Raw genomic sequence first — 24637 nt, 5'->3', positions numbered from 1 at the left:
ATGGCTCAGATAACCAGGGCCACCCGAGGCTCAGGTAAGCAGGGCCACCTGAGGCTTGCACTGCCGGCAGTGGCAGCAGCAGAGGTGTGATGGGGGAGTCACCTTCCCCTGATCTCCGGGTCGCCTCCTGCCCCTGAGGGCTCCCAGACTATGACAGGGGGCAGGCTTGGACCCCCCTCTAGTGCATGAATTTTCATGCACCAGGCCTCTAGAATTAAGTGAATTTCATTTCAATTGAAAAAAATTTCTAAGTCATACATAAAGAGGCATCTAACAATGCTTGTGCCCATCTCAGGAAAAAATAACTTTTTCAAATTTATGTTTAGTGCAATATAGATTAAAATAATTTATCAATAACGTGCATATTTTTACCAAGTATCATTAATGCTAAACTACAGATTTAAGGGCAGTGACATAAGGGCAGATATAATGAAAGGCTTTGTACTTAATATCAATTCCATTATGAGAAAAGTTTAGATTTTGTTAGCTATTTCCTTGAAACTATGATGGTTAGGCATTCTGTCTGTGCATCTGGCCACCTGGATAGCAGCTGAATCTGCTACCGGCCTGGCCTATTGCTCCTGACACTTTGTCCCATGGCCGAGAAGCGTGGCCCTCTGTTGAAGACCTGGATTTCACGTGGGTTCTTTGGATCTCATCAGGTTTCAGCGAGGAGAACAGCCTTCTCTAAGGAGAAATGGTCTCACCCATGGGTGAGGGGTAAAATAAAACAGTTTTCATTCCATTAGCTCCAGGTGACCAGGGATGGTGGCAGCTGGTTCCTGCAGGCATGGAGGCCTCAGCTATGAGGTTCTTCTAAGCTGCATCACCTAACAGACACCAAATCAGTCCCCTGAATGGAGAATGTTATTGCCTCAGAGGGAAAATAACCATTTTCTTCTATCCCATTAATTAATTCTGCCATGTCACCTATTTAGAGATGAGCTTATAAGCAGGAAGCCAGTGATAACTGACCCCCAGCACCAACAACATGCAACTTAAAGTGACAACAGTACACAGGTTTAATTGTAGAATTTTTTATTTTTAATATAGAAAAGTATCATGAAAGAAAATAAAATCCTTCCGTAGTCCCACACCCCCGAGATAAACACTACAAACCGTTGGTGATATTCTTCCAGCATCTCCTAGGCAAGCATACCCATTTTTATTGCATTGGGATCTTAGCTACTGATTTACACCCTGCCTTCTAAACTTACTAGAAATTTTTTTCACTTAATAAATATGCTTCTATAAACCTGAGTTTTAATGGCTACATAGTATTCATCATATGATATCCTATTACTCATTTAACTGCCTATTGTAGACATCCAGGGTTTTGCTATCTATCTATATAAAAGCCTAAGTGACCATTACGACCGAACGACCAGAACAATTGGAACAGCCGGTCGACCAATCGCTATGATGTGCACTGACCACCAGAGGGCAGACGCTCAATGCAGGAGCTGCCTCCTAGTGGTTAGTGCACTCCCACAGACAATCTCCCATGGCCAGCCAATCTCCCTGGTCCCTCCCCACAGCCGGCAAACCTCCGTGGTCCTTCCCCCCATCCCTCCTCCCATCTGGCAGGTCCTGTCTGGCAGCTAGCAGCTGGCAGCCAGAAGGCCCCAGCCAGCCTGGCCTCGATTGGGACTGGGTGAGACAGCCCCGATAGGCTCTGATTGCTGGCCAGGCCCAGGGACCCCACCAGTGTATGAATTTCATGCACCAGGCCTCTAGTTATATATAATACTGCATAGACATGGTAGCTTTTTACATCTCTCTGGCTTTTGTTTTCCTCTTCAGATAAATTCCTACTAGAACTGCTTAAAGAGATACCATCCTTAAGGCTTTTGATTTATATTACATCACTTTTTTGGACTGACCTAATTTTAATTCTTTGCAGTCAAAAAATGTTTTCTTTACAGTATACAAGGTTTCATCTCTTGAATGACTTAATTGTTTAATATGCTTTATGACTCTTTTGGACAGTGCTATCAAAGACACAAGCTTCCTGTAGAGTTTACAATTGATGCTGTCAGAATCTGATACATAGTTTTTGGAAACAGGCCCACTCAGAGAAAGGCAAAGCACAAAGGCCCAGTGTTTTGGACCAGCTGTGAACAAATATTACATAGAGCTGGAGGGAGAGAAAGAGTTAGCAAATGAATCACACAGCACCGGGGTAAATGTTATAACCCAAGTATTTAGATTTTCTACAAGAAATATACAGGGTGGGGCAAAAGTAGGGTTACAGTTGTTTGTATGGAAAATAATACAATAATCCTATATAATAAAAGAGTAATATTCAAATTGACCGTTACAGCAGAACGACCAGGAATGACCGGTCGCTGTGATGTGCATTGACCACCAGGGGCAGACGCTCAACGCAGGAGCTGCCCCCTGGCAGTCAGTGTGCTTCCACAGGGGGAGCACTGCTCAGCCAGAAGCTGGCTCATGGCTGGCCAGCACAGCGGCGGTGACAGGAGCCTCTCCCACCTCTACAGCAGTGCTAAGGATGTCAGACTAATGGCTTAGGCCTGCTCCTCCATTCATCAGACATCCCCCGAGGGCTCCTGGGCTTCCAGAGGGATGTCTGACTGCCAACTTAGGCCCAATCCCCCAGGGAGGGGGGCCTAAGCCAGCAGGTGGACATCCCCTGAGGGGTCCCAGACTGCAAGAGGGCACAGGCCAGGCTGAGAGACTCCTCTGAGTGCACAAATTTTTGTGCACTTGGCCTCTAGTAAATAAATAATACTACAACTGTAAACCTACTTTTGCCCCACCCTGTATGATTTGTATAGGAAAGTATACAAATACTTTCCTATAACAAATCTATAATGAGCTAATACAGTCTTCAACGACAAACATGTGAAACGGGCTTGTGACACTCACACCTTTGGGTCAGTGTGACGTACCTGAGAGAGAATGAGACCTTTGGGGTGATGATGGAATGTCACGGGGGGCTTCTTGCCCTTCTCATTCATCAAGCCCAATGAAGTTCAGCTTTCTGAGTTGGACCTCAACAGGACCTTCCCCTAACCAGCCAATGATTCTCTTCCTTTTTTTTTTAATGTAAATCAAATTTTATTTATTTTTTTCCATGCAATAAACATTACTATTTCAAGAAAAACAATTTTAAATATAATAATGTTACATGCAATAAACATTAATATCTCAAGAAAAAAGTTTAAAATATATTACAAAACTGTACTAACATAGTATAATATCACAAAAGTTGTAGAAAATATTAAACATCTGCAAATAACAGGATTACTTCCATTATATTCTAAAATATTTTTTCCCTCTGGCTCTATTTTTGTTCATCAGTTTATGTTGTTCATTATATTCCACAAATGAGTGAGATCGTGTGACATTTATCTCTCCTACTGGCTTTTTTCGCTTAGCATGATGCTCTCCAGGCCCATCCTTTCTTCTTTAAAGTAGTTAGTATTTACGTTTTCTCCAGTCTTATCTTCACAATGGAAGGCAAACACTAATCCAGTTCCTCAAAGATGTACAAATTATGTTTATATTTACAACACGTTTATATAATGATTTGCTGACATTCAGAATTGTATGTTTTGATTGTGATAAATTTGCATGGTGACAGATGATTACTAACCTTAGTGTGGTGATCACAATGTCAAATAACTATATTGTACACCCAAAAATAATGTATTGCATACCAAATATACTTAAATAAATAAATACTATATTTTGATTATAACTTTGATAGTTGTCAAATGCCTGTATGGATTTGAGATGCATTCTCTCTTATTTAGCAATGTTTATACCATAAAATGAAATGTTTAAAATCAAATGTGGATGTCAGATTATTAAGCACTTAAGTAGTGTAACATTTTTAAATGAATATACCCTTTGTAACATCACCTTTGGAAATTACTCCTCAAACTAATGAGCCCCAAGATCCCAAGCCTGTGAATTTTGTGCACCAGGCCTCTAGTTCTCATATAAAATGCTTTGCACAGTACCCAACACAGGGTAATACCATCGCTCCAGCCGAGAGCACCGGAGCGCTTTGCTCTGAGCACTAGGGTCTTCTTAGGACAGGTACAAACAGCATCGTTTTTAAATGTCTTGTGTGACATCTTTTAATTGCTCAGTCTTAAACATAAATGTTCTGTTATTTCCACAATGAGAATGTTTCACTGGCTTCATACACTGACATGGTGAATACTAAGGTCCCCACCCAGCCCAGGCAGGTTGTAGACTTCAGTTGTTATCAACTGACCACTCAAAGTCATTACTGTTGCACATAGTTTTTGTAAAAAAAAAAAGGGGGGGGGAGGGTTAAGGTTTCAGTAGTATTGTCTGAAATGATAAATTTACAGACTGTCCCACTGTTTCCTTGTTGCTGGGTATGTGGGACCCTCTGTCTCTCTTGTGTCCCTGTCTTTCTCTTTGCCTCTGTCCTCTCTCCTGTCTTCCCCTTTTCTTCACTCGACACTGTCTTTCTCTCCCCCACGTGAGTCTCTGTTCGCCTCTCTGTCCCCTTTCCTTTCTTTTTTCATGTATCTCCACAGACCGTGAAACTAAAGTGGTATTATCATATGTATTATTATTTGCCTGCTTTTTAAAATCAAATCCAATATCCCATGTTCTGATTTTTCCCTTGTGGATCAACAGCCTTAACAACTATTAAAAGTGTGTGTGTGTGTGTGTGTGTACATTCTTATCTCCATATATTTATTTCAAACAAATATATACATGATAAATAAACGAGAGGTAGATAGGTAGGCAGGTGGAGGGTGGGCGGATGGATGGATGGATGGATGGATAACATGACAAACAGCAGGTGTCCCCCAGTCCCTTCAGTGAGGCTGATTATTTAAGGATCGTGTGGGGCTAATGTGACCGCCGCATGGAAGTGTAAATTGAGAGGATGTTTGAACATCTGTGTTGCTTATTATCCTTGGATCCTGAGTCATCATTGGGAAATAACGGGTTCTTGATGGATATTCTGGGGAAGTGTGTAAGTGGCAGGAGGCAGCTTGCAGCCGAATAGAGACAGCATTTGGTGAGGAAGGAGAGGCATAAATCCTGGCAGAAGCCAAGGGAAGGAAGAGGTCACTGCCTTGGTAGAATGTCCCTCAGGCCGCAGACCCATGTACAACTTGTTCGTTGTCAAATTACATGGCTGTGGGTTCAGATCCTCAGGGCACACAGGGAGCTGCATCAGCAACAGTGGTGACAGTCACAAGTCAGACCAGGAAAGGGCCAGGGGTGCAGTGAGGCAGGGCTCTTCTGTGGGAGGGGTTTGTCAAAAAGGAAGCTCTTTTGCATGTGCTGCTAGTCAATACAGTAACCATAACACGATTAGTTATGACTTTCTGAGGATAATGGTGTTCTTGGACTCCAGAAAAGTCACTTTTTAAAATATTCATGGAGCAGAGCCAGAACAAACATGCCTTTGAATATCTATATAAAAGCGTAATATGCAAATTAACCGAATGACCAAGCAGCAGAATGACCATCCGGATGACCTTCCGGACGACCACACTATGACATGCACTGGCGCCAGATAGGTGGTACAGTGCGATTGGTCGGGGGCCAGGGGGCCCCGCAGAGGGAGGCTCAGCAATCAATTACAGAGACCCGGCCGGGTGGGCAGGGCCTACCTCTTTAGGGTGATCGATTGTGGGGCTCCCGGACTGTGAGAGGGCACAGGCGGGCTGAGGGACACCTCCCCTCCCAATTCGTGCACTGGGCCTCCAGCTTAAATATAAAACCCACATGTAGATACAAACCAGTTTCCCATCGATTCAGAGTTGCTAACAAATAACATGTACGAATGCTCAACTCTGTTAATGAGCATACGTTTGGCATGGAGGTGAACGAGGGCAATAAAGTGGGCAGAAGCAAAGTGAGCACAGAGGACTTCCCAGAAAAGTTCATTCATCCATTTGCTCATGAAACAGACTTATTGGGCTCTTAGTATGTGTTAAGGTCTAGTAAGTGCTTTGATACACTCCAGGGAACAAAGCATGAAGATCCCTTCCCTTGTGGGGCTTGTGGTCTATCAAGGAATACAGCGATGGCATGGAGCATAGCGAATAAATTAAATACAGAGTATTTTAGGAAACACAGGGCAGGCAGAGGGGCCTCGATGGAGGAGGGGACTGCAGTTTTCAGGGATGGCCAGAGAGGGTCTCACTGAGAAGGGGGTTAAGGAGAGGCCGAAGGAGTAAAGCAGTGAGCACAGCGGGATCAGAACAGGTAGTTCAGGCAGCCGGACAGCAGTGCCCAGGCGCTGCCATGGGTGGGGTACCCAGGGTGGGGGTCAGAGAACAGCGGGAGGCCAGTGTGGCTGGAGCAGTGAGTAGAAGGAGAATGATGACATCATGCTAGCGAGGTCAGGGAGAGAGAGGCCCCACAGAAAGAGGGTTCTGTAGTCACTACAGGGACTCTGAGTGTGTAGGGCCCATAGGAGGTGCTGAGCACAGCGTGGCCTGTGCTCACCTGCACCGCCGAAGCACCGTCCTGGCCGCGGCTCCAGGAGCACTGCAGGGTGGAACTGGGGAGGCCGGTTAGGAGGCTGGTGCAGGCATCTGGGTGCTGAGAGAACCGTGCAGGTGGGGAGAGAGTCAACCCTGGATACAGTTTAGATCAGCGGTCATCAACCTTTTGGACCTCACGGACCACCAGGTGGCGACCACTGGTTTAGATACATGCCTGATGGATTAGGTGTGTCCTGAGAGAGAAAGAGAAGCATTAAGATGACTTCATGGCTTGGTCTGTGCAACTGGAAAAACCAAGTTGGCATCAGCCAAGATGTGAAGGCCTTAGGTAGGGCAGGTTTGAAGGGGTCGGGAGTTCACCTCTGGACATGCTGAGTTAGGATGCTCATTAGACATGAAATGCCGGAGCGCCCTGCGCCACCTTCTCTAAGTACCAGGTACTTTTGAGGAAGTGTTCTGTGGTAGAGGAGACGTTGCTCAGGTGAGGGTCCCAGGCAGGTCCTTAGAACCGTCACAGTAATCACCAGAGTGGTACATAATCAGCATAACAGGGTTTATATTGTCAAAGGTTTTTCAAATACGAACTTGTTACCTGTTTCCCTGAAAATTTAGGAACACTTTTCTTGTGGTAGGAAGGAAGTTGGGTTGTGGCTAAAGATTACAAGAAAGTATTTCTTCTTCCTGTAATCTGTCAGATCCCTTGATTTATTCCCTCTTGATAGATCAGTTGCCAAGAAAATATCATTTTCATGATTATTTAAAGTCAAGTTAGCAAAAACCTGATAAATAAAAGTCAGGCTTCTTACGGACTTCCCCCTAAAATCCTATTGCTGCCTGGAGTGGCCAGGCGGAAGCAGGAGCAGGAGCAGTGCCCCAAGATACCATGTTGCAGGGACACCCAGGCAGCGTGTCTGCAGTAGAGCGAGCCAGGCAAAGACAGAGAGAGATTGGTGGGGTGGAGGGGTCAGGGAGGCAGGTAATGGGGGGACTTTGGATTTTACTCTAAGATGGGAAGCATTGGATTGCTGTTTTCCTAAGAAACTCTTATTTATTGTGGTACAATATGCATAACATAAAACTTAACTATTTTTAGGTGCATAATTCTGTGGTCTTAAATGCATTCACATTGTCCATCTTCAGTACATTTTTCATCATCCCAAACCATATCCATTAAACACTAGCTCCCCATTTCTCCTCCCCCCAGCCCCTGGCCACCACCATTCTACTTTCTGTCTCTGTGGACCTGACTACTCTGGGTCCCTCATATAAGTGAAGTCATGCAGTATTTGTCCTTCTGTGGCTGGCTTATTTCACTGAGTATAATGGCTTCAAGGTGCATCCATACAGCAGCATGTGTCAGAATTTCTTTCTTTTTTAGAGCTGAATAAATTCCCGGTATGGATATACGTACCATATCTTGTTTATCCACTCGTCCATCAATGGATACGTGGTGGTTAGCACTGGATTGTTCTGAGCCCAGTTGTAATGTGATCTGACTTATGTTTTCAGACTCACTGGCTCCTGAGTTGAACAGACTATGGTACGAAAGGTGGAAACAGAAGCCAGTTGGGCATCTGTGGCAGCAACTGCCAGTCCTAGATGATGGCTTCAACATGGTCAGAATCTGGGTGTGCTCTGAAAGTACAGCCAGGAGGATTTCATGGATCACATGGTGGGTGTGAGAGGAAGAGGGGGGTCAAAGATGACTCCAGGATTTTGCGGCTGAGTAACTGAGTAGTGGTGTTGCCATTTACTGGAGAAAACCACGTAGAGCTAGTTTTAGGGAGAACATTAGGAGTTCCATTTTGGACTTCCTGAGTTGCAGTTGCCTGTTAGAATTCATGTTAGGCAGGCAATTGGATATCCAAATCCAGAATTCAGGAGAGAGTTCTGAGTTGGAGACATCAATTTGAGAATCGCTAGTCCAGTCGACCCTCTATATCCGTAGGTTCCTTACCCGCAGATTCAACCAACCAGGAATAAAAAATATTTGAAAAAAATGTTTCATTGTTGCTGATGTGTACCATGTAGTTTGGCCTACAGTGGTCAGGTTGAATGTGTACTGGCCATGCACAGACTTGTTTTTCTTGTCATTATTCCCTAAACAATACAGTATAACTATTCACTTAGCATTTACATTGTGTTCGGTAGTATACGTAACCTAAAGATTATTTAAATATATAAGAGTAGTATGTGCTTAGGCTATATAAGGGACTTGAGCATCTGCAGATTTGCTATCCACAGGGGTCCTGGAACCAGTCCCTTGTGGAGGGGTGACTGTATATTCATACATAGTTAAGCCACAGAATGGAGACAGTCACCAAGGAAGTGAGCTTAGAGAAGAGGACTCAGGACTAAGCCATGAGGCTGCCCAGGATCAGGAGGCTGGGAGAAGAGGAGGTTCAGCCAAGAGCATGAAGCAAGAGTGACAGTGGATTAGCAGGAAACGTGGAGAGAGGGATGTCTTGGCAGCCAAAGTAGCGTTTCTAGGAGGCGGGGTGGTCAGCTGTGTTAGATGCTGCTGATACCCAGGCACGGGGGCAGCTGAGAATTGACTGTGGAACTCAGCAGCCTGAAGGGCATTACCTTAGCTATGACCCACAGAAGTCCCACACTTCTGTGGCCTCCTTTTTTTTTTTTTAACTGCCCCCTCACAAGTCTTACCCCACTCCCACCCTCAATATTTGCAAATGAATCAATGGATGAGGCCCCTTGCTTTGATTGAGTCCACTGTGGAAAGTGTGGAAGGAATAACCACGCCCACCACCCCAGACGCCTTTTTCCAAACATTCACTTGGCCACTATAAGCCCTGCCTTTTCATATGTATCTCTTGTTCCAGCGCAGGCGGCCTGATGTGAGCTCAGGAGAGGGCCGTTGTCTCTTGCTTGAGCAGAAGAACAAGGGAATGGGGGTAGGGGGGATGGGGAGGAGGTGCTGGGCCGTGAGGTTGTCTTTGAGGCTCTCTTACTTGTCTGGAATTCCAAGAATGTCAGGTCTATCTGTGTTCAAATTTAAATCTGAAATGCATTCAAAAGCTAGATAAGATGAACCCTCTGCCACACGATCCATCCATTAGGATAAATAACTAGGTATTTAATAAAGTTATTGAATGTTGAAATGAATTAAGCATGTTGGATCAGAAATTCCAACTCTTATAAAACAGCTCCAGACATTTCTCTTGGGAAATGAAGGAGGCCCATTCCTAGCATATGCCCAGAGAACTAAAACATATGTCACACAAAAACTCATACACAAATGTTCATAGCAGCCCTGTTTACAATCGCCAAACAGTGCAAACAACCCCATGTCCGTCACATGACGCCTGGGTACCGTGCTGAGTGAAAGAAGCCAGGCACGGAGGCCAGGCATGATATGATTTCATTTATGTGAAATGTCCAGAACAGGCAGAGCCAGAACGTGATTCGTGGTTGCCAGAGGCTGAGGGCGGGCAGGATGAGCAGGGACTGCCGATGGCGTGGGGTTTCCTCTCAGGCTGATGTTCTCAACGTGATTGTGTGATGAGTGCACGACTCTACGAAGAGGCTAAACACCACTGAGCTGTGCACTTTCAATGGGTGAGTTGTATGGTATATGAATTATATCTCTGTTAGATCATTACATACAAAATGAAAAGAAAGAGAAGATATAAAACTTAAAATCGGAGAGTCTCAGAACTGGGAGAAACCTTAAAGATTATCTCATACAAACACATAAGTATGAAACTGCCAAGTGTTTGGGGGTTTTTGGACAATTTCCTCTCCCTTTTATGTCAGTTGCCTGTTGCCAGACTCAGGGCTGCTGCAGAAATGCTAAGGAACTCAGTGGTTGCCTTTGCAGCCTTTTATTTTATATCTCCATGGAGATTTGATCACCTCATACCTCCATAGCTGTTTGTTACTCTCTGGAAAAGGCTCTTGCCCATCTGGTGACGCAGAATGTGGGGCTACAAGTTCACAGAGCAAAACCCCACACGATGTCCATCCCCATGAGGACATTACCAGCTAATGTTAAGGTTCTGGCCATATGGGTAGCTGTTCCTTAATACGACAGGGATGGTGGGCCTGCACCCCCCCCATCGTCACTCCTGGCTTCTCCCTGTCCCTCCTCCACATCCCCCACTCCTCCCAGCTGCCTTGAAGGGGTGAGCTGTCGGCCCCAGTGACAGTCTTTGGCACCCTCTCCTTGGGCAAAGGATTTGGAGGCTCAGTTTATAGCACATGGCTGTCAAGGCGATTTTTTTTAAGTTGTAGCAAACATTATGTGCCTCTCTTCCCTTTTTTCTAGTCATCTGCTGCATTTTATTCAGCCAGCTTCACTCCCTCACCAGCTGTTAAGAGTGTGTCTAGACAAGTCACATGAGCTTGGGGGCCTTTCTGGAAAGGTCTGAAAGCCCAGGGCAAGTCCAGGAACCGGAAGCACGCTGCTAAAAGTCAACCACTGGCAGCGGCGTCCCTCCGTGCCTGTCCGAGTTGTGGGTTCTTTGCACAGCCACACCGCCACCTGCCTGACTGGAGCACATCCCTGTCCTCAGGTTCAGAAACCCTGCGTCCTCTCTCCTAAACCCAGCACCGCGCATCATGCCTTATGCCGCCAGGTGTTCTGTAGATGTTTCTAGAACTTGGTTCTCAAGCCTACACATGACTTCTGTTTCCTCACCATGTGTTTCTCTCTTGGCCTGTTGGCATCCTGCAGGCCTTGCCACAGTTGTACCAAAACTACTGAGTCGGGTCCAAGGCTGAAGGATGCCCTAGACCTCCCGGACCGCCACCACCACCAGCACATCACACTGTTGGTCACTGCAGACTTGACCATCTTGAGTCTGAGCTTGCCCTCCCTGCTGTCAACCCGTCCTGCTTGTTTTGTCTTTCCAGCCACCCTTTCTTTGTGTCCTTCCGTCCCTTACCCCTCACACGTGCTCCTCTCCCCATCCACCAAGTACTGGTGAGTCTCGGCCAGCCTCTGCCTGGGAGAAGTTACACCCCGTGGAGCAAGGAGAAAAGGGAAGCTCAGCAGTCAGGTTTCCCCAGCTCGGGTCCGAGCCCAGGCACTCACATACCAGCACCCATGCCCAAACCGTACAGATTGTTTCCTGACGCCTCTTAGACACCTTCATTATGTTTTTCGCTAAAATTTTCCAAACGAAATATGTCATTGTCAGTGGGACGAGAGCAAACTCACTTCTAAAGACATTTGCTTTCAATCTAAACTTCTTCCCAAAAAGAGGGGCTCCTTTCTCCATTTTACCTCTCAGCACATAAAGCAAGACAGAGTGACTAAGAAGACCAGGAAAAATACCGTCAAGTGTTATGTAACTCAAGCTTGATGTTCCGAAGAGAATTTGTGTCAGATAACTTGACAGAGCCTTGTCTGGAAGCAAAGGCTAAAGTCGTGATTCTTTGAATCCCTAATGAAAATACCTAGTTATTTGTTTCTGTTCCCACACAAATGAGTTTCTCTGGGGAGTGTCTTTGGCATGCTCCAAGGGCACAGTTTCCTCAGAGAATTAGGCTTTTACAGCAAGAATCTTCGGCGTAGGAGTGGGCGTATTGTGGAGGGGGGAAGCAAAAGCTAAGACAGTAATTTATTTTGAAAAATAGTACTTAAGGAAAATTATGTTCCCATCACTATAGAGTGGATTTATCTAATTCTCTGCTCTGGGTCATGATGGATCTGATTCCTAAAACTTAATACTCATCCCAGTTGTTTCGTGAGATTATAATTTAGAAACAAAAGATAGCATCTCTAGATAAATCTTATTGTACCTTTAAGAAACGTGTAAGAGCAACGAAAACCATGAAACCTTGCCATGGTGGCAGGGAAGGTCCCTTGGCTCAATCCGCCTGCCTTTGAAACTACAGGGAATTCTGATCTGCCCTGGCCTCGTGGGGCGGGCTTTGGGGAGAGAAGCAGAGAGAGGCCAGAGCTATGTCAGTAACTGTTTCTATACACAGCTGCACTGGAAGGAATTGAAAGCTACTGGAACTCATAAGTGAAATGAAATAGGTTGCAGGACACAGGTTCAAATGCAGAAATCAACGGTATTTCTATGTACTAACAATAAAAAAATCCAAAAATGAAATTTAAAAAACATGTACATTTAAAATAACATCCAAAAAAGCTACTTAGAAAAAAATGTAACAAGTTATGTAAAATATCTAACACTAAAAACGGCAAAACATTACTGAGAGAATTTAAATAAGACATAAATAAATAGATATGTCATGTTAATGAATTAGAAAACTCATTTAAGATGGCAATTCTCCCCAAACTGATCTATAAATTTTTTAAATGGGCAATTTCAATCAAAACACCAGCAGCCTTTTTAAATAGAAATTGACAAGCTAATCCTAAAATGTATGTGGAAATTCAAAAGACCTAAAACAGCCAAAATGATGTTGTAAAAGAACAGAGTTAGAGGACTTAACATTACTAATTTTAAGACTTACTACCACCTGGCTAGCGTAGCTCAGTGGTTGAGTATTGATCTATAAATCAGGGGGTCACTTATCAAGTATCAGTCAGGGCATATGCCCAGGGCATACATAACTATGTATGGTGTCAGGTGGGTACTAGACTTATCCGGAGTATCACTTAGTAAATTTTATAAATATTTAACCACTATGAAACTAATATAAAATAATAGTAAATGTCAACTCTAATTTAACTTTTTTAAAAACAATTGAAAGTAACAAGACATACAACCCAATTTTTTAAATGGGCAAAATATTTGAACAGACACTTCAAAAGAAGATATGCAAGCAGCCAACAATTACATGAAAAGATATCTAACCTCATTAGAGAAATGCAAATCTGAAACCATAATTAGATGTCACTACACACCCATTAGAGTAATTAAAATTAAGAAGACTGATAAAAACCAAGTATTGGTGAGGATGTAGAAAAATTAGAGCCCCTAGACATTGCTCTTGACCATGTAAAATAGAATAGCCAATTTGGAAAACAATTTAGCAGTTTTTTAAAGTTAAACATTCACTTACCATTTACCCAGCAATTCCACTCCTAGGTATAAACCCAAGAGAAATGAAAGTAAAAGTCCATACAAAGACTGTTGCACAAATATTCCTAGCGGCACTATTCATAACAGTCAAAAACTAGAAATAACCCTCCCAGCTAGGATGAATGTCGACCTATGAACCAAGAGGTCACAGTTCCATTCCCGATCAGGTATCAATCCCCAGTAGGGAGCATGCTGGAGGCTGCTGATCAGTGATTCTCTCTCATCATTGATGTTTCTATCTCTCTCTCCTTCTCCTTTCCTCTCTGAAATCAGTAAAAATATATATTTTTTAAAAAGTAGTTTCTAACGAATTAAAAAAAAAAACTAGAAATAACCCAAATGTCATCAACTGGTGAATGAATAAATAATTGTCCCCTAAGCCCTCTGATAGCCCCAAAGGTTTGCATGCACTCCCGACCTTGCCAGCCACTCACCACTTGCCTTTAGGATCGTGCCTCCTGCTTACTTAAACTACCATGTCCCTCACACAAGAGGAGAAATCTTGGAGGCCCTCATCAAAGGCCTTCGGACATTGGAGTACAGATATGATTCTGCTAGTTTGGGAGCTGATGAAGGCAGTGACAAAGATTGGGAAGCCAATGCCTGCAAAAGCCAGCTCATTAAGAAGAAAGGAAAGCAACAGCACTGGGTGAAGAAGTTCACAAACAGGCTATGGATTTGGATATAGAATTCAATGTGCACCTTGGAATAGCTCATACCCATTGGGCGGCACACGGTGAGCCCAGCCCTCTCAATGGCCATCCCCAACGCTCTGGTAAAAATAATGAACTTCTTGTTATTTGCAATGGAATCATCACCAACTACAAAGACTTGAAACCGTTATTTGGAAAGCAAAAGCTATGACGTTGCCAAGCTCCTTAAATATGTGTATGACAACCGGGAAAGGGGAGATACCAGTTTTACTACCTTGGTGGAGAGAGTTATCCAACAATTGGAAGGTGCTTTTGCACTTGTATTTAAAGGTGTTCATTTTCCTGGCCAAGCAATTGGCAGGAGATGAGATAGCCCTCTGTTTGTTGGTGTACGAAGTGAACATAAACTCTCTGCTAATCAAATTCCAGTACTCAACAGAACAGGCAAAGATGAGAGAGGAAGCTGCAGTCTCTCCAGTGTGGACAGCACGACTTGCCTTTTCCCTGTTGAAGAAAAAGCGGTGGGGTATTACTTTGCTTCTGATGCAAGTGCTGTCATAGAACACACCAGTCATGTCATCTTTCTTGAAGATGATGATGTAGCCGAGATGGTCGGTGGCCGTCTTTCTACCCATTGAATTAAATGAACGGCAGGGGATCGCCCTGGAAGGGCTGTGCAAACGCCAGCAGATCGTGAAGGGCAACTTCAGTCCATTTATGCAGAAGGAAATTTTTGAGCAGCTAGAGTCAGTTGTAAACACAATGAGAGGAAGTCAACTTTGATAACTATACTGTGAACTTGGGTGGTTGCCGTGAGGGGCAAAAGACTGGTGTGAAAGAGATGTCAATATTCTAACAAAGTGTTTTACTGAAAATTTATATTTAGCAACTAATATATAGTCATTTGCTTCCATGACAGCATTAAGTTACTTTGGGTAAATTCAGCAACATGAATTCCTAAAGCCACCTTTTACTTTGCAGTAAGGAAAGTGTGTCAAAGGATGCTGCTGTCACAGTGGATGGAATTGAGCACTTGTGTCCACACAGGTTTGAGTGAACCAACAATCACAGTTCACAATTAACACATAGTTTTGGTTTTTAATGCAAAAAACAGCAATAGATTACTATCCCCAAAAAGTGTGATTTTAAATCTCTTTCTTAAGTAGCAGAACTTATAATAGGCATGTGTTCTCACTGCTAAAGTGGCAGTGCTACTAGTAAAGTTATTGAATACTAAGAACTTGAAAATTATTAGCTACGTGTATTTCTGGTTAATGAATGTCATTAACTTTTGACTTGCAATTTTTATTTTGGAGAGCTTCCTGGAATGATAAGGGTGTTTGACAGGTTAATTTGCATGATGATGACATACGTGCATCCATTTTTCATCACACAGAACTCAAGATCTGGGCATTTTCCCGTGTGTCAAGTAGACTTCCACAAGGAAAATAATTCATGCGCTACCTGCAAACTCTGGGGAGCAGTTTCTTTTTACTTTTAACTTTTTGAAGGACTATATAACACATGCATTCTCTCATTTGTAACTTTTTCAAATTTTAGGAGTTCTTTGATCATGTGAAGAAACTCTGGGATGATGAAGGCGTGAAGGCGTGCTTCGAGAGGTCGAACGAATACCAACTGATCGACTGCGCACAATAGTAAGTCTGCCTAGTTAGGCCCAGGCCTCTTTGAGGCAAGATTGCACCACAGGGGTGCTGCCCTCCCAGGGTCACTGACAAATATTAACGTCTCACTACAGGAATCAGCATTCAAAATGAGGTACATGTAGGAGATGGAAAATTGAAATTGGGTAGGAATCAGTGTTTTGGGGAAGAATCAGAAGCATGTGGTATTATTTTTATCCTGACCATTGTTTTCAGTTCTATTTATGTTTACTTCTATAGGGTTATAGGCATAGTGTAAATTATAATGTAATGGGATATTCATTATTATAGTTTAATTTTGTAGCAGGGACCCCAAAAAGTGACACACAGAGGTGAATTAGGACCCTGAGAGTAGATGACGATTAATGATAAGTAAGTATTTGGTGAGAAATGTAATGAAGAGAAATAGAAATAAGGAAAAGATTGCTTTTCCCTGAAATTCCTTGGTATTTTAGATTCATTCTATGACTATTAGAGAGTAATGGTCCCCCAGGAAAATGTTAATCAAGAAGTTCTAGATATGTTTGCTAGTTTGATAACAAAAACTGTGTTCAACTAATTGTTTTATATGACTCTTTGGGCAGCAAGAAATCAGCACTTTTATATTTTTAGTCTGTAAACTTTAAAAATTCATACATGTTGAAGCTTATGGGATTCCATAAACATAAAACCTGGGAATTCACAGTATTTGGAACCAACTAATGGAACTATGCTGTAAATACAGATTTCAAGGAGAAAGCAGTTGTGTGGCCACCAGCAGACCTTTCTCATCCTTAGGAGTTCGGGCACCATCACCATGTGACAGGCACTGAGAGGGGCCAATGGCAGGGCCCAAGGAGGAGGCACTGGGTGTGTCCCAGGCACTGACAGGAAGCCAGTCTGGGAGCAGATAGGTGATGGAAGAGTGGCCATAAACAGCTGAGAGAGGTCGCTGTGGCCAGACCCTTCCAAGTGCTTGCCAAGGAGCTTGGATCTTCCAAATGCAATGAGTACCCAGCAGCTCCATGAATGAGGTTCTCAGGGTCACTCTGGCTGCTGTACGGAGAATTAACAAAAGGAGGCAGAGACCTGAATGGGGTTCCTTGGGTCAGGTGGTGGCCATAGAGGTGAGCCTTGGGCCTTGAGTGCTGAAGGAACAGAGGTAGGAGGTAGATTGGGTGAGGGTGGCAGTGGAAAGGGGGCAGGGATAAAGAATGATAAAGCAATGGAGCATGGAGCCATTTATGGAGATGGAAAAACCTGGGAGATGTTGTTTATGGGAGAACAGAGGAAGGTATCAAGCTCCGATTTGGAAAAGTTAGGTTTGAGATGCCAACATGATATCTAAGGGGCTCAGTGATTGAGCATCAGACTATGAGCCAGGAGGTTACCGTTGGATTCCCAGTGAGGGCACATGCCCAGGTTGCGGGCTCAGTCCCCAGGAGGGGTGTGCAGAAGGCAGCCTATCAGTGGTTTTCTCTTATCATTGATGTTTCTGTCTTTCTCTCCCTCTCCCTTCTCCTCTCTTCATTGAAATCAATAAAAACATACCTTTAAAAAAGGAGAAAGTAGATTAGCGGTTGCCAGGGGTTTGAGGGTGGGATCACTGAGAGTGACTACTAACAGTGCAGGGTTTCTTTTAGGGATAATGGAGAATGTTCTGGAATTGGGTAATAGTGATGTTTGCACAAACTTGTGAATTTACTAAAGACCACTGAATTGTATACCTCAAAAGGGTGATTGTTATGTTATGTGAAATTGTATTATGTGAGTTATAGCTCAATCTGAAAAAGAAAGATAACAGGGAAGGAAGAAGCAGAGCAGGAGAAGTAACGGGAACACTGGTCAAGCCTGGCCAGCAGGGCAGCCTCCTCGTGGAAACAGGGGTCCTCTTGTCATCAATAGATGAAAGTGTAAGCGTGCATGGGTAGGCCCTGCTTCTTCATCCTCAACCAGCCAGACACTTGCCGCTCTCCAGGCCTGCAAACGCATGCACGTGGGAGTGGGAGCTCCCCGGTGATGAAGTGCCTATGCTATGCAGATGAAAAGGCCATGAAGACCTATGTTGTGCTATTTAGCATGCAAGGAGAGGAAACTTGTTCAGGCAGCTTCAGAGAAAGGGAAATTTGCTCTGAGTCTCCCAGAAGCCACTAGTGAGTCCACAGACTACCATGGACTACAGGGAGCTGCTTTTCTGTTCCTGCTGGCTAAGTGTTTTGACCACTTTTCCTGTTTGCTCTTCTCATCCCTTGCTGCTGATCCCAGAGGAAGCAGAGGAGATCAGTTTTGTTAGCAGCCAGGCAGCCTGTTCCCATCTAGCCTTGTCCCCGACACCATCACACTGGCCCAGTCAATGGCCTTTGCATGGCCCTGACCAGAGGCTGTGCTAAGGCCAGGGCAGCTGGACTGCAGTCTTCCACACCAGGACTGACATGGCTAGAAGTGTGTGGAACAGTTAGTATAACCGAGCTTTCAGTATTGTACTTTTGGTAAAAATGGGTGCATTTGAAGCATCAAGCAAGCTGTGCAAATGACCAGAGATTATATTTGATACACAGTTCCCCACTTTCCACTGGAAACCTTAAAAACAATCTCTACTGCATTATCCTCCAAAATGCATTTCCTCTAAGTCCTAATAATAAATGATTATGTAGCCATGGAAACAGCTATTTTGGGAGAGAGAAAATTGGATCTTAAGAGCGGGTTTATAAAATCAGACTTTGCTTAATGTAAACTGAAGCTCTGCAGCTGAGAGTATAGGTTCTTATGCTTTGCACCAATGTGTTTACGTACATGCTAAGAGCCCCTCTAGGAGTACATCCATTTGAATAATTGCTTTTAGAACATTCTCAAAGGCAGAGAATGTCATAGTTAAAAAAGAAAAGAGCAGTGAGAAAGGTCAAGTGATTTTCTGCTCTGTCTCTGTTTGCCTTTGCGATCGCTCAGGAGACCTGGCAACTACATGTAGCCTCTCTTTAGTACTGACTTGGAGCTCATGGTTCTCAAGTCCTTGAATCTAAGCTTTCAGGACAATCAGGAAATTATTAGCAAAAATGAAATTTGAACTTCAAAGTTGACTTTTATTTTTTGCAGGTCATTTTAAAATTAGAGAAACTACCATGTACTGTTGAATTCATTAAATATATAATCAACTGTCTGGGTACACATACACGTTCTTCTGAACTCTCATTGGACCTTTATTTTCTGTTTTATTTTCTCGATCTGTGGAGTTGGAACTGTTCCTGTTTATAGGCAGTGCGGTATATTTTTTTCTTTCTTATCTTATGTCCATTGGTTATGCTTATATGCATGCTGCAGTATACTTTTTATAGATATGAAGAATAAACTTAGTGGCAGGGCAAAGTAGGTAGACCAGCTATCTCAGTGTAAGTCGGTCAGCCCCTGGTTATCTGTGTCTCCTATGCTCGTTTGTAAACCCTCGTCCTGGGAAGGAATTTCTAAGAGGGTTTGCTTAGCACCAATGTTTCTATGTGAGTAGGAAACAGGCACTTGTCCTCCTGTGTGTCTCTCCTTTACTCTCCCAGGACTGCCATGCTCATAGCACTCAAACTCCAGATGCGAGGGGGGATTTTTTTCCCCACCATGCAATTCTCTGTGACACCAGTTGGTTGTCCTGCAATTTAACTCAATTCTGACACTATCTACTGGAGACAAGGTCAGACCCAGAGGTTAAGGGCTCAGTCCCATCTGGTTGCCCCACTTCAGAGGCCACTTGCACATAGTAGGTCCCCAGGTTACCCACAGCTTCTGTTCAACTTGGCTACAGATCAGAGGTTCCCATGCTCTCCTCCCCTTTGGGTTTATTTGCTAAAACAGCTCACAGAACTCAGGTAAACACTTGCTTATGTCTGCCAGTTTATTAAAGGATACAGATGAACAGCCAGAAGAAGAGATACATAGGGAAGGCCTGGGGATGGGGGGTCTGGAGCCCAGGAACTGGACTTGCATTAGCCCTCAGGTGCATGTGTGCATTCACCAACCTGGAAGCTCTCCAAACCCTGTACTGTTGGAATTTTTATGGACACTTTGTCGTCTAAACATGATCCCTCACTACGTCCATTCCCACCCGCTCCCCTCCTACCTGGAGACTGGGGGTGGGCCTGGAATCATGGCTTGGTCCTTTTGGTGACCAGCCCTGGGTGGCTCCAGGAGCCCACCCAGAGTCAGCTGACCAGAACAAACAAGACCTCTATTATTCAGGACATTCCAACGGACTTAGGAGCTCTGTGTCAGGAACTGCAGTCAAAGACCAAACAGTGAAAAAGATGCTTCTAGTGCTCTTACAAGTTTGGAGGTTACAAGGGTTTCAGGAGCTCTGTGCCAGGAGACAGGGGCAGATAGATATGTTTTCTATTACCTCACACTGTGTACATGGATTATTTAAACCTTTCAGAAAAACTACTCCCTTGAATGGAAAATCCCAGTGGTTTCCTATGGGACACCTCATTGAATCCTCAAACTTCCTACAGAAGACAGGACCCTGGGACCTGCTGATGCTCTAAGTCCTTGCCCCTCGCACTAATTTCTGATGCTGTTGCCCATTCACTGGGTATTGTTACGTTCATTTTGAAGGCTATGAAAATCAGGCCCTTGAACTATACATGGTAAAATAATAATAATAATAATAATAATAATAATAATAATATTTTTCTACCTTTTTCCACTTATTTCTTAGAAGTGAGACCCTTTGTCAAACAGTATTCTGTGTCGAATAACAATAGTGAGGAGGGGTCAGTGGTGAAGAGGAGCCCAACTAGTGGCCCTTAGCCCCTCCCAGGCTCCTTGGTGGCCCCTCAGTTGGCCCCAAGACACACCAGGCTCCATAGGGCCCAGTTTAAAAACTAGGGCCAGTTTCCAAAGTTTGTAGCCACAGGATGCAGTCTACATCAAATACCAAGTCAAAGTGATACTTTCTTAGAATAAATATATCATACCAAAGTAGTATTTTTTTAGAATTAAGTGTGATAGATGTTCACATCAATCACATGTACTTATTATAAGTTCTGTGTAGCCATTTTGAATAAAATAACATTGAATTTCAATATTCATAGATGACAGTTGTGTTTTGCAGTAGGCTCAACATCCAGTTTTTTCCTGCTGGGGTTGGGTGTATGGAAATATTCTGGCTTATGTAGATGAGTAGTAACAAATGGTAGCAAAAACTGGTTGGTTGGTTGGTTGGTTGGTTTGTTTGTTTCGTTTGCCCTATAATCACAGGGAACATTTTAAGTTAAATAATACAGAAATGTGAAAAGGAGAACTGTAAGAAATTTTTTTCCAAGCTGAATTAATAGCCTCTAACAACTTCTTATAGCAGCTAACATAACTGTGAAGTCCGAAAGATGCTTAAATTTTTAAAGACACAATACTGTCTAGTGTGGGAATGTGTCACATTTTCACCTTTGATGATATGACAGGTACCGTGTGGTGAGAGCTTGGGATGGCCTTTGGCAAAGCAGCATGCTGCATCCTCTGTGCCTTCAGGGACCTCCCTTCCCGATTATACTGGGCCAGATGCTGCGCCATCTAAACAGTGGCCAGTGCTCTGCTACAACCTTCCTTCTGGACAGCACATCTGCAAGAAGATGAAATATGTGCATAGTATCTTGACAGTTTGGGCTACACAGATACACGCAGGTGTCAAAACTCACTAAATGCAAATGTACACTTAAGATTTGTGTGTATTTGGATCTAAATTTTACATTTTAAAAACTATAAAGAAATATTGATGTCTAGATAAAGATCTGCAAGCTGAAATGTGTAGAAGGAAGTATACCAGTGTCTACAATTTCCTTGAAATGCATCAAAAATAAGATAGATACATGGATACATATGTGGGGGGTTTTAAGAATAGTAAAATGGTGATGACAGAAGCTAGATGGTGGGTATTCAAGCGTTCACTATAAGATGATTTCAAATGTGTTGTATGTTTGAACTTTTTCATAATAAAATATAGAGGGGAGGAAAATATACATATGTAGAGATGTGATAAGAAGTCTAAGGAAGTCAGAAACAGCAGCACAAAGTAACCCATTGGTGGTACCCCACAAATTGCAACATGGCATGTAAGACATTGGTGTGTATGAGGGGCTTTTTTTTACAGCTCTTTCCAGTGTTCGCTGAATTCTTTGAAACACTTACAAGGAACCCAGGGAATTCATCGAGAACCACTATTACTATTAACAAAGTGAACAGCTTGCGAATACCTTTAGAGATGTGTCCTGTATTTCTAAGCTTCAAAGTGTAGCTGCAAAATAGCTCATCATTATTGAAACTTACCACGTGGGGATGCTATTCTATGCACATTATATGAGTTAACAAATTGATCCTCACACTAATCCAGGGGTAGGAATGTCCAGCCCAAGGGCCATTACATAAAGCCCCAAAAATCATTTGGTCTGGCCCTGCCAAGGCATTAGGGTGATTTAATTAAATGCTTGACCAAATATAGCAGCTAATTTTAAGTTGGTAATTTTGTATGGCCCACAAATGATGTTATGACTATCCAAATAACCCTTGGCAGAAAAAAGGTTCCCCACCCTGCTCTAGACTGTGACCAGGCTGGAGGGGAGACCTGAGGTTATTCCATTATCCAATTAACGTAGTTTCAGGGGATGTTAACTTCTTTTAGCAACCTTACATAGATCATATTAATCTTGCAGTCAATGCAACTTCTCAGTCTTCTCAGAAGAAAACTGGTAAATCGACTTACTTTAATTCAAAGATGACCGGTCTTTTATTTTTGTTAACTTATTGGATTCCCCACTGTTTTTTATTATTGGACCCCAGTATATCTATGAAACCCCTAGTATATCTATGAAATCCTATTTCTAACACTCAGCAGGTGGGTGGTCCCTGGCCAGTTGCTTAGCTCTCTGTGCTTCGGTTTCCTAACCTGTAAATTGGAGGTGTTAATAGTGTCTATCTCCTAAGGTTTGTGGGGATGAGATGAGTTAATTCATGTAAAGTGTCCAGATTAATGCCTGGCTCATCAGTACTTAATAAATGTTAGTTTTCATTATGCTCATAATCTATCACAGTCTCTCATGATTATATTGTAAACTCTCTCACCTAATGAGAATTTGTCATTAAGCAAACTGTAGAACATGGAACATGGTTAAGGAACTGGTTTGCTAACTGCAAGCCAGGGACCCAAAAGAAAGGGAGGGTAAGATGGGGTTGAGCAGAGAAGGAGGCATAGGTCCTCTAGCCCCACTTCAAACAGATTTCTTCTCTTTATTGTTATTGTTATTATTATTATTATTATTATTATTCTGTTTCTAGAAATGTCACATGTGAGGAAAGAGTCTATTTTAGGGAAAAAGTAATCTCGGCTAAGCTGCTAATGAGGGCAATGCCCTATCCCTGCCAATCACAATTCAGTTCAGCAAAACCTTATTGGATACAGAGCCTACTGTGTGCAGAAAACTTGCTGCCCACTGGGGAGAAGGTTCATGATACAGTAGGTACCCTGTCTCTGCAGTCTGCCCTGTATGCTCTGGCAGAGCTGCCGAGTACAATGGCACCACAGAGGCAGGGGCCCTGGGAGGCTTCCTGGAGAAGGTGGCTTTTGAGGAGGGGCAATAGGCAGAGATGAATGGGATGGAAGCCCAGGCAGCAGAGGGTGGAGCTTCGATTCTCATTCTCCACCCTGATCAAATGATACTCAATTTCCAAGCTTCATTCTGGTTTAACTGGAGCATAGGGGAGGGAAAGAAATGAGAGAATGGGGACCCAATATGCCACATAGAGGAGTTCAGCCTTTCTGCCCAGGTTTGGAGCAAGAGAGTGATCTAATCGGAGCCGTTTTAGGAAAATGCACGTAACACCAGCACATCTTTAATTTGTGGTGCAAGACACTTGGCAAGTTATCACAGGAGGCACACGGGGATGGGGAGACTCTGGATTAAAATGATCTCTCAACAGAATGAGCTCTCAGTAATCATTTTCAACCTAGCTCATTCAGCAGGTTGGACCTTCTTATATTTTGTAATTGCTGTATCTGAGCAATCTTTCTAAAAGAAAAAAGCTACAGCACATTGCTGCCACTTAAAGCCTGCATTTTTAAGCGTATAATACATAGTGACAGTTTTTGATGTATGCCCGTGGGCGTGGGTCCCAATACTTCACTGTTCTCTGCCTGCATAATTTAAAACGACAATTTTGCCTGTCAAACTTAAATATGAGTGAAGTTCCTTGGATATTTATGAAACATCAAATAGATAGAATAGTGTTGGCAAATGATGGTGTGTGTGTGTGTTTTATTATGAAATCACAGAAGGATATTTGGATGATAGCTGCTGGCAACTCACCAATAAACCGAACTTCCAGCTATGGTAAAAATGTGGTGGTCTGTGATTTTGAAGGTATTTTCAGCGATTGGTGAAATAAATAAAAATGATATCACAGGACTACAGCCCAAACCGTAATCAGCGATTGCGAGGTGGTACAATAACACATCTTTTGTTTTATAGTTTCATGTATTAGCAATCCATGGTTTCAGGTTCCCCTCCGAAAGTGGAAGTTACCCGTGCAAAGAGAGAAAGCTTTGGTCTGCAGACCTAGTTGACAGCTGGTTTTTAGCCCTCTGCCCAGACACCTGGAGGCCTGACACGTTTAGAGTTGGGACACTTTTTGCCGGCAGCTCTAGACACATCCTGCACATTTCAGCAGACATATGCCTAAGAAAGTGGGTGTGTGAGCACGGCTTTTCATGAATCTGCTTATTTATATACTTAAAAAGCGGGGCATGCCCAAATCGGTTTGGCTCAGTGGATAGAGCGTCGGGCCTGCGGACCGAAGGGTCCCGGGTTGTATTCCAA

General features: G+C 43.4%; 1 protein-coding gene across 2 annotated transcripts in view; it reads left to right on the top strand.

Annotated features, from left to right (window-relative positions):
- GNAL (guanine nucleotide binding protein (G protein), alpha activating activity polypeptide, olfactory type) overlaps positions 1-24637 on the top strand; it is a 72018-nt gene that overhangs the window by 30856 nt on the left and 16525 nt on the right. For both annotated transcript variants that reach the window (XM_006763267.2, XM_006763266.2), the window contains exon 6: positions 15712-15809. In XM_006763267.2, the coding sequence (XP_006763330.1) occupies positions 15712-15809 (98 nt within the window). The remainder of the gene's footprint in view (positions 1-15711; positions 15810-24637) is intronic.

Source organism: Myotis davidii, unplaced genomic scaffold (genome assembly GCF_000327345.1).
Source record: "Myotis davidii unplaced genomic scaffold, ASM32734v1 scaffold78, whole genome shotgun sequence".
Classification (NCBI taxonomy): domain Eukaryota; kingdom Metazoa; phylum Chordata; class Mammalia; order Chiroptera; family Vespertilionidae; genus Myotis; species Myotis davidii.
The sequence above is the reverse complement of the archived record's forward strand: the minus strand, read 5'-3'. Positions and strand labels throughout refer to the sequence as shown.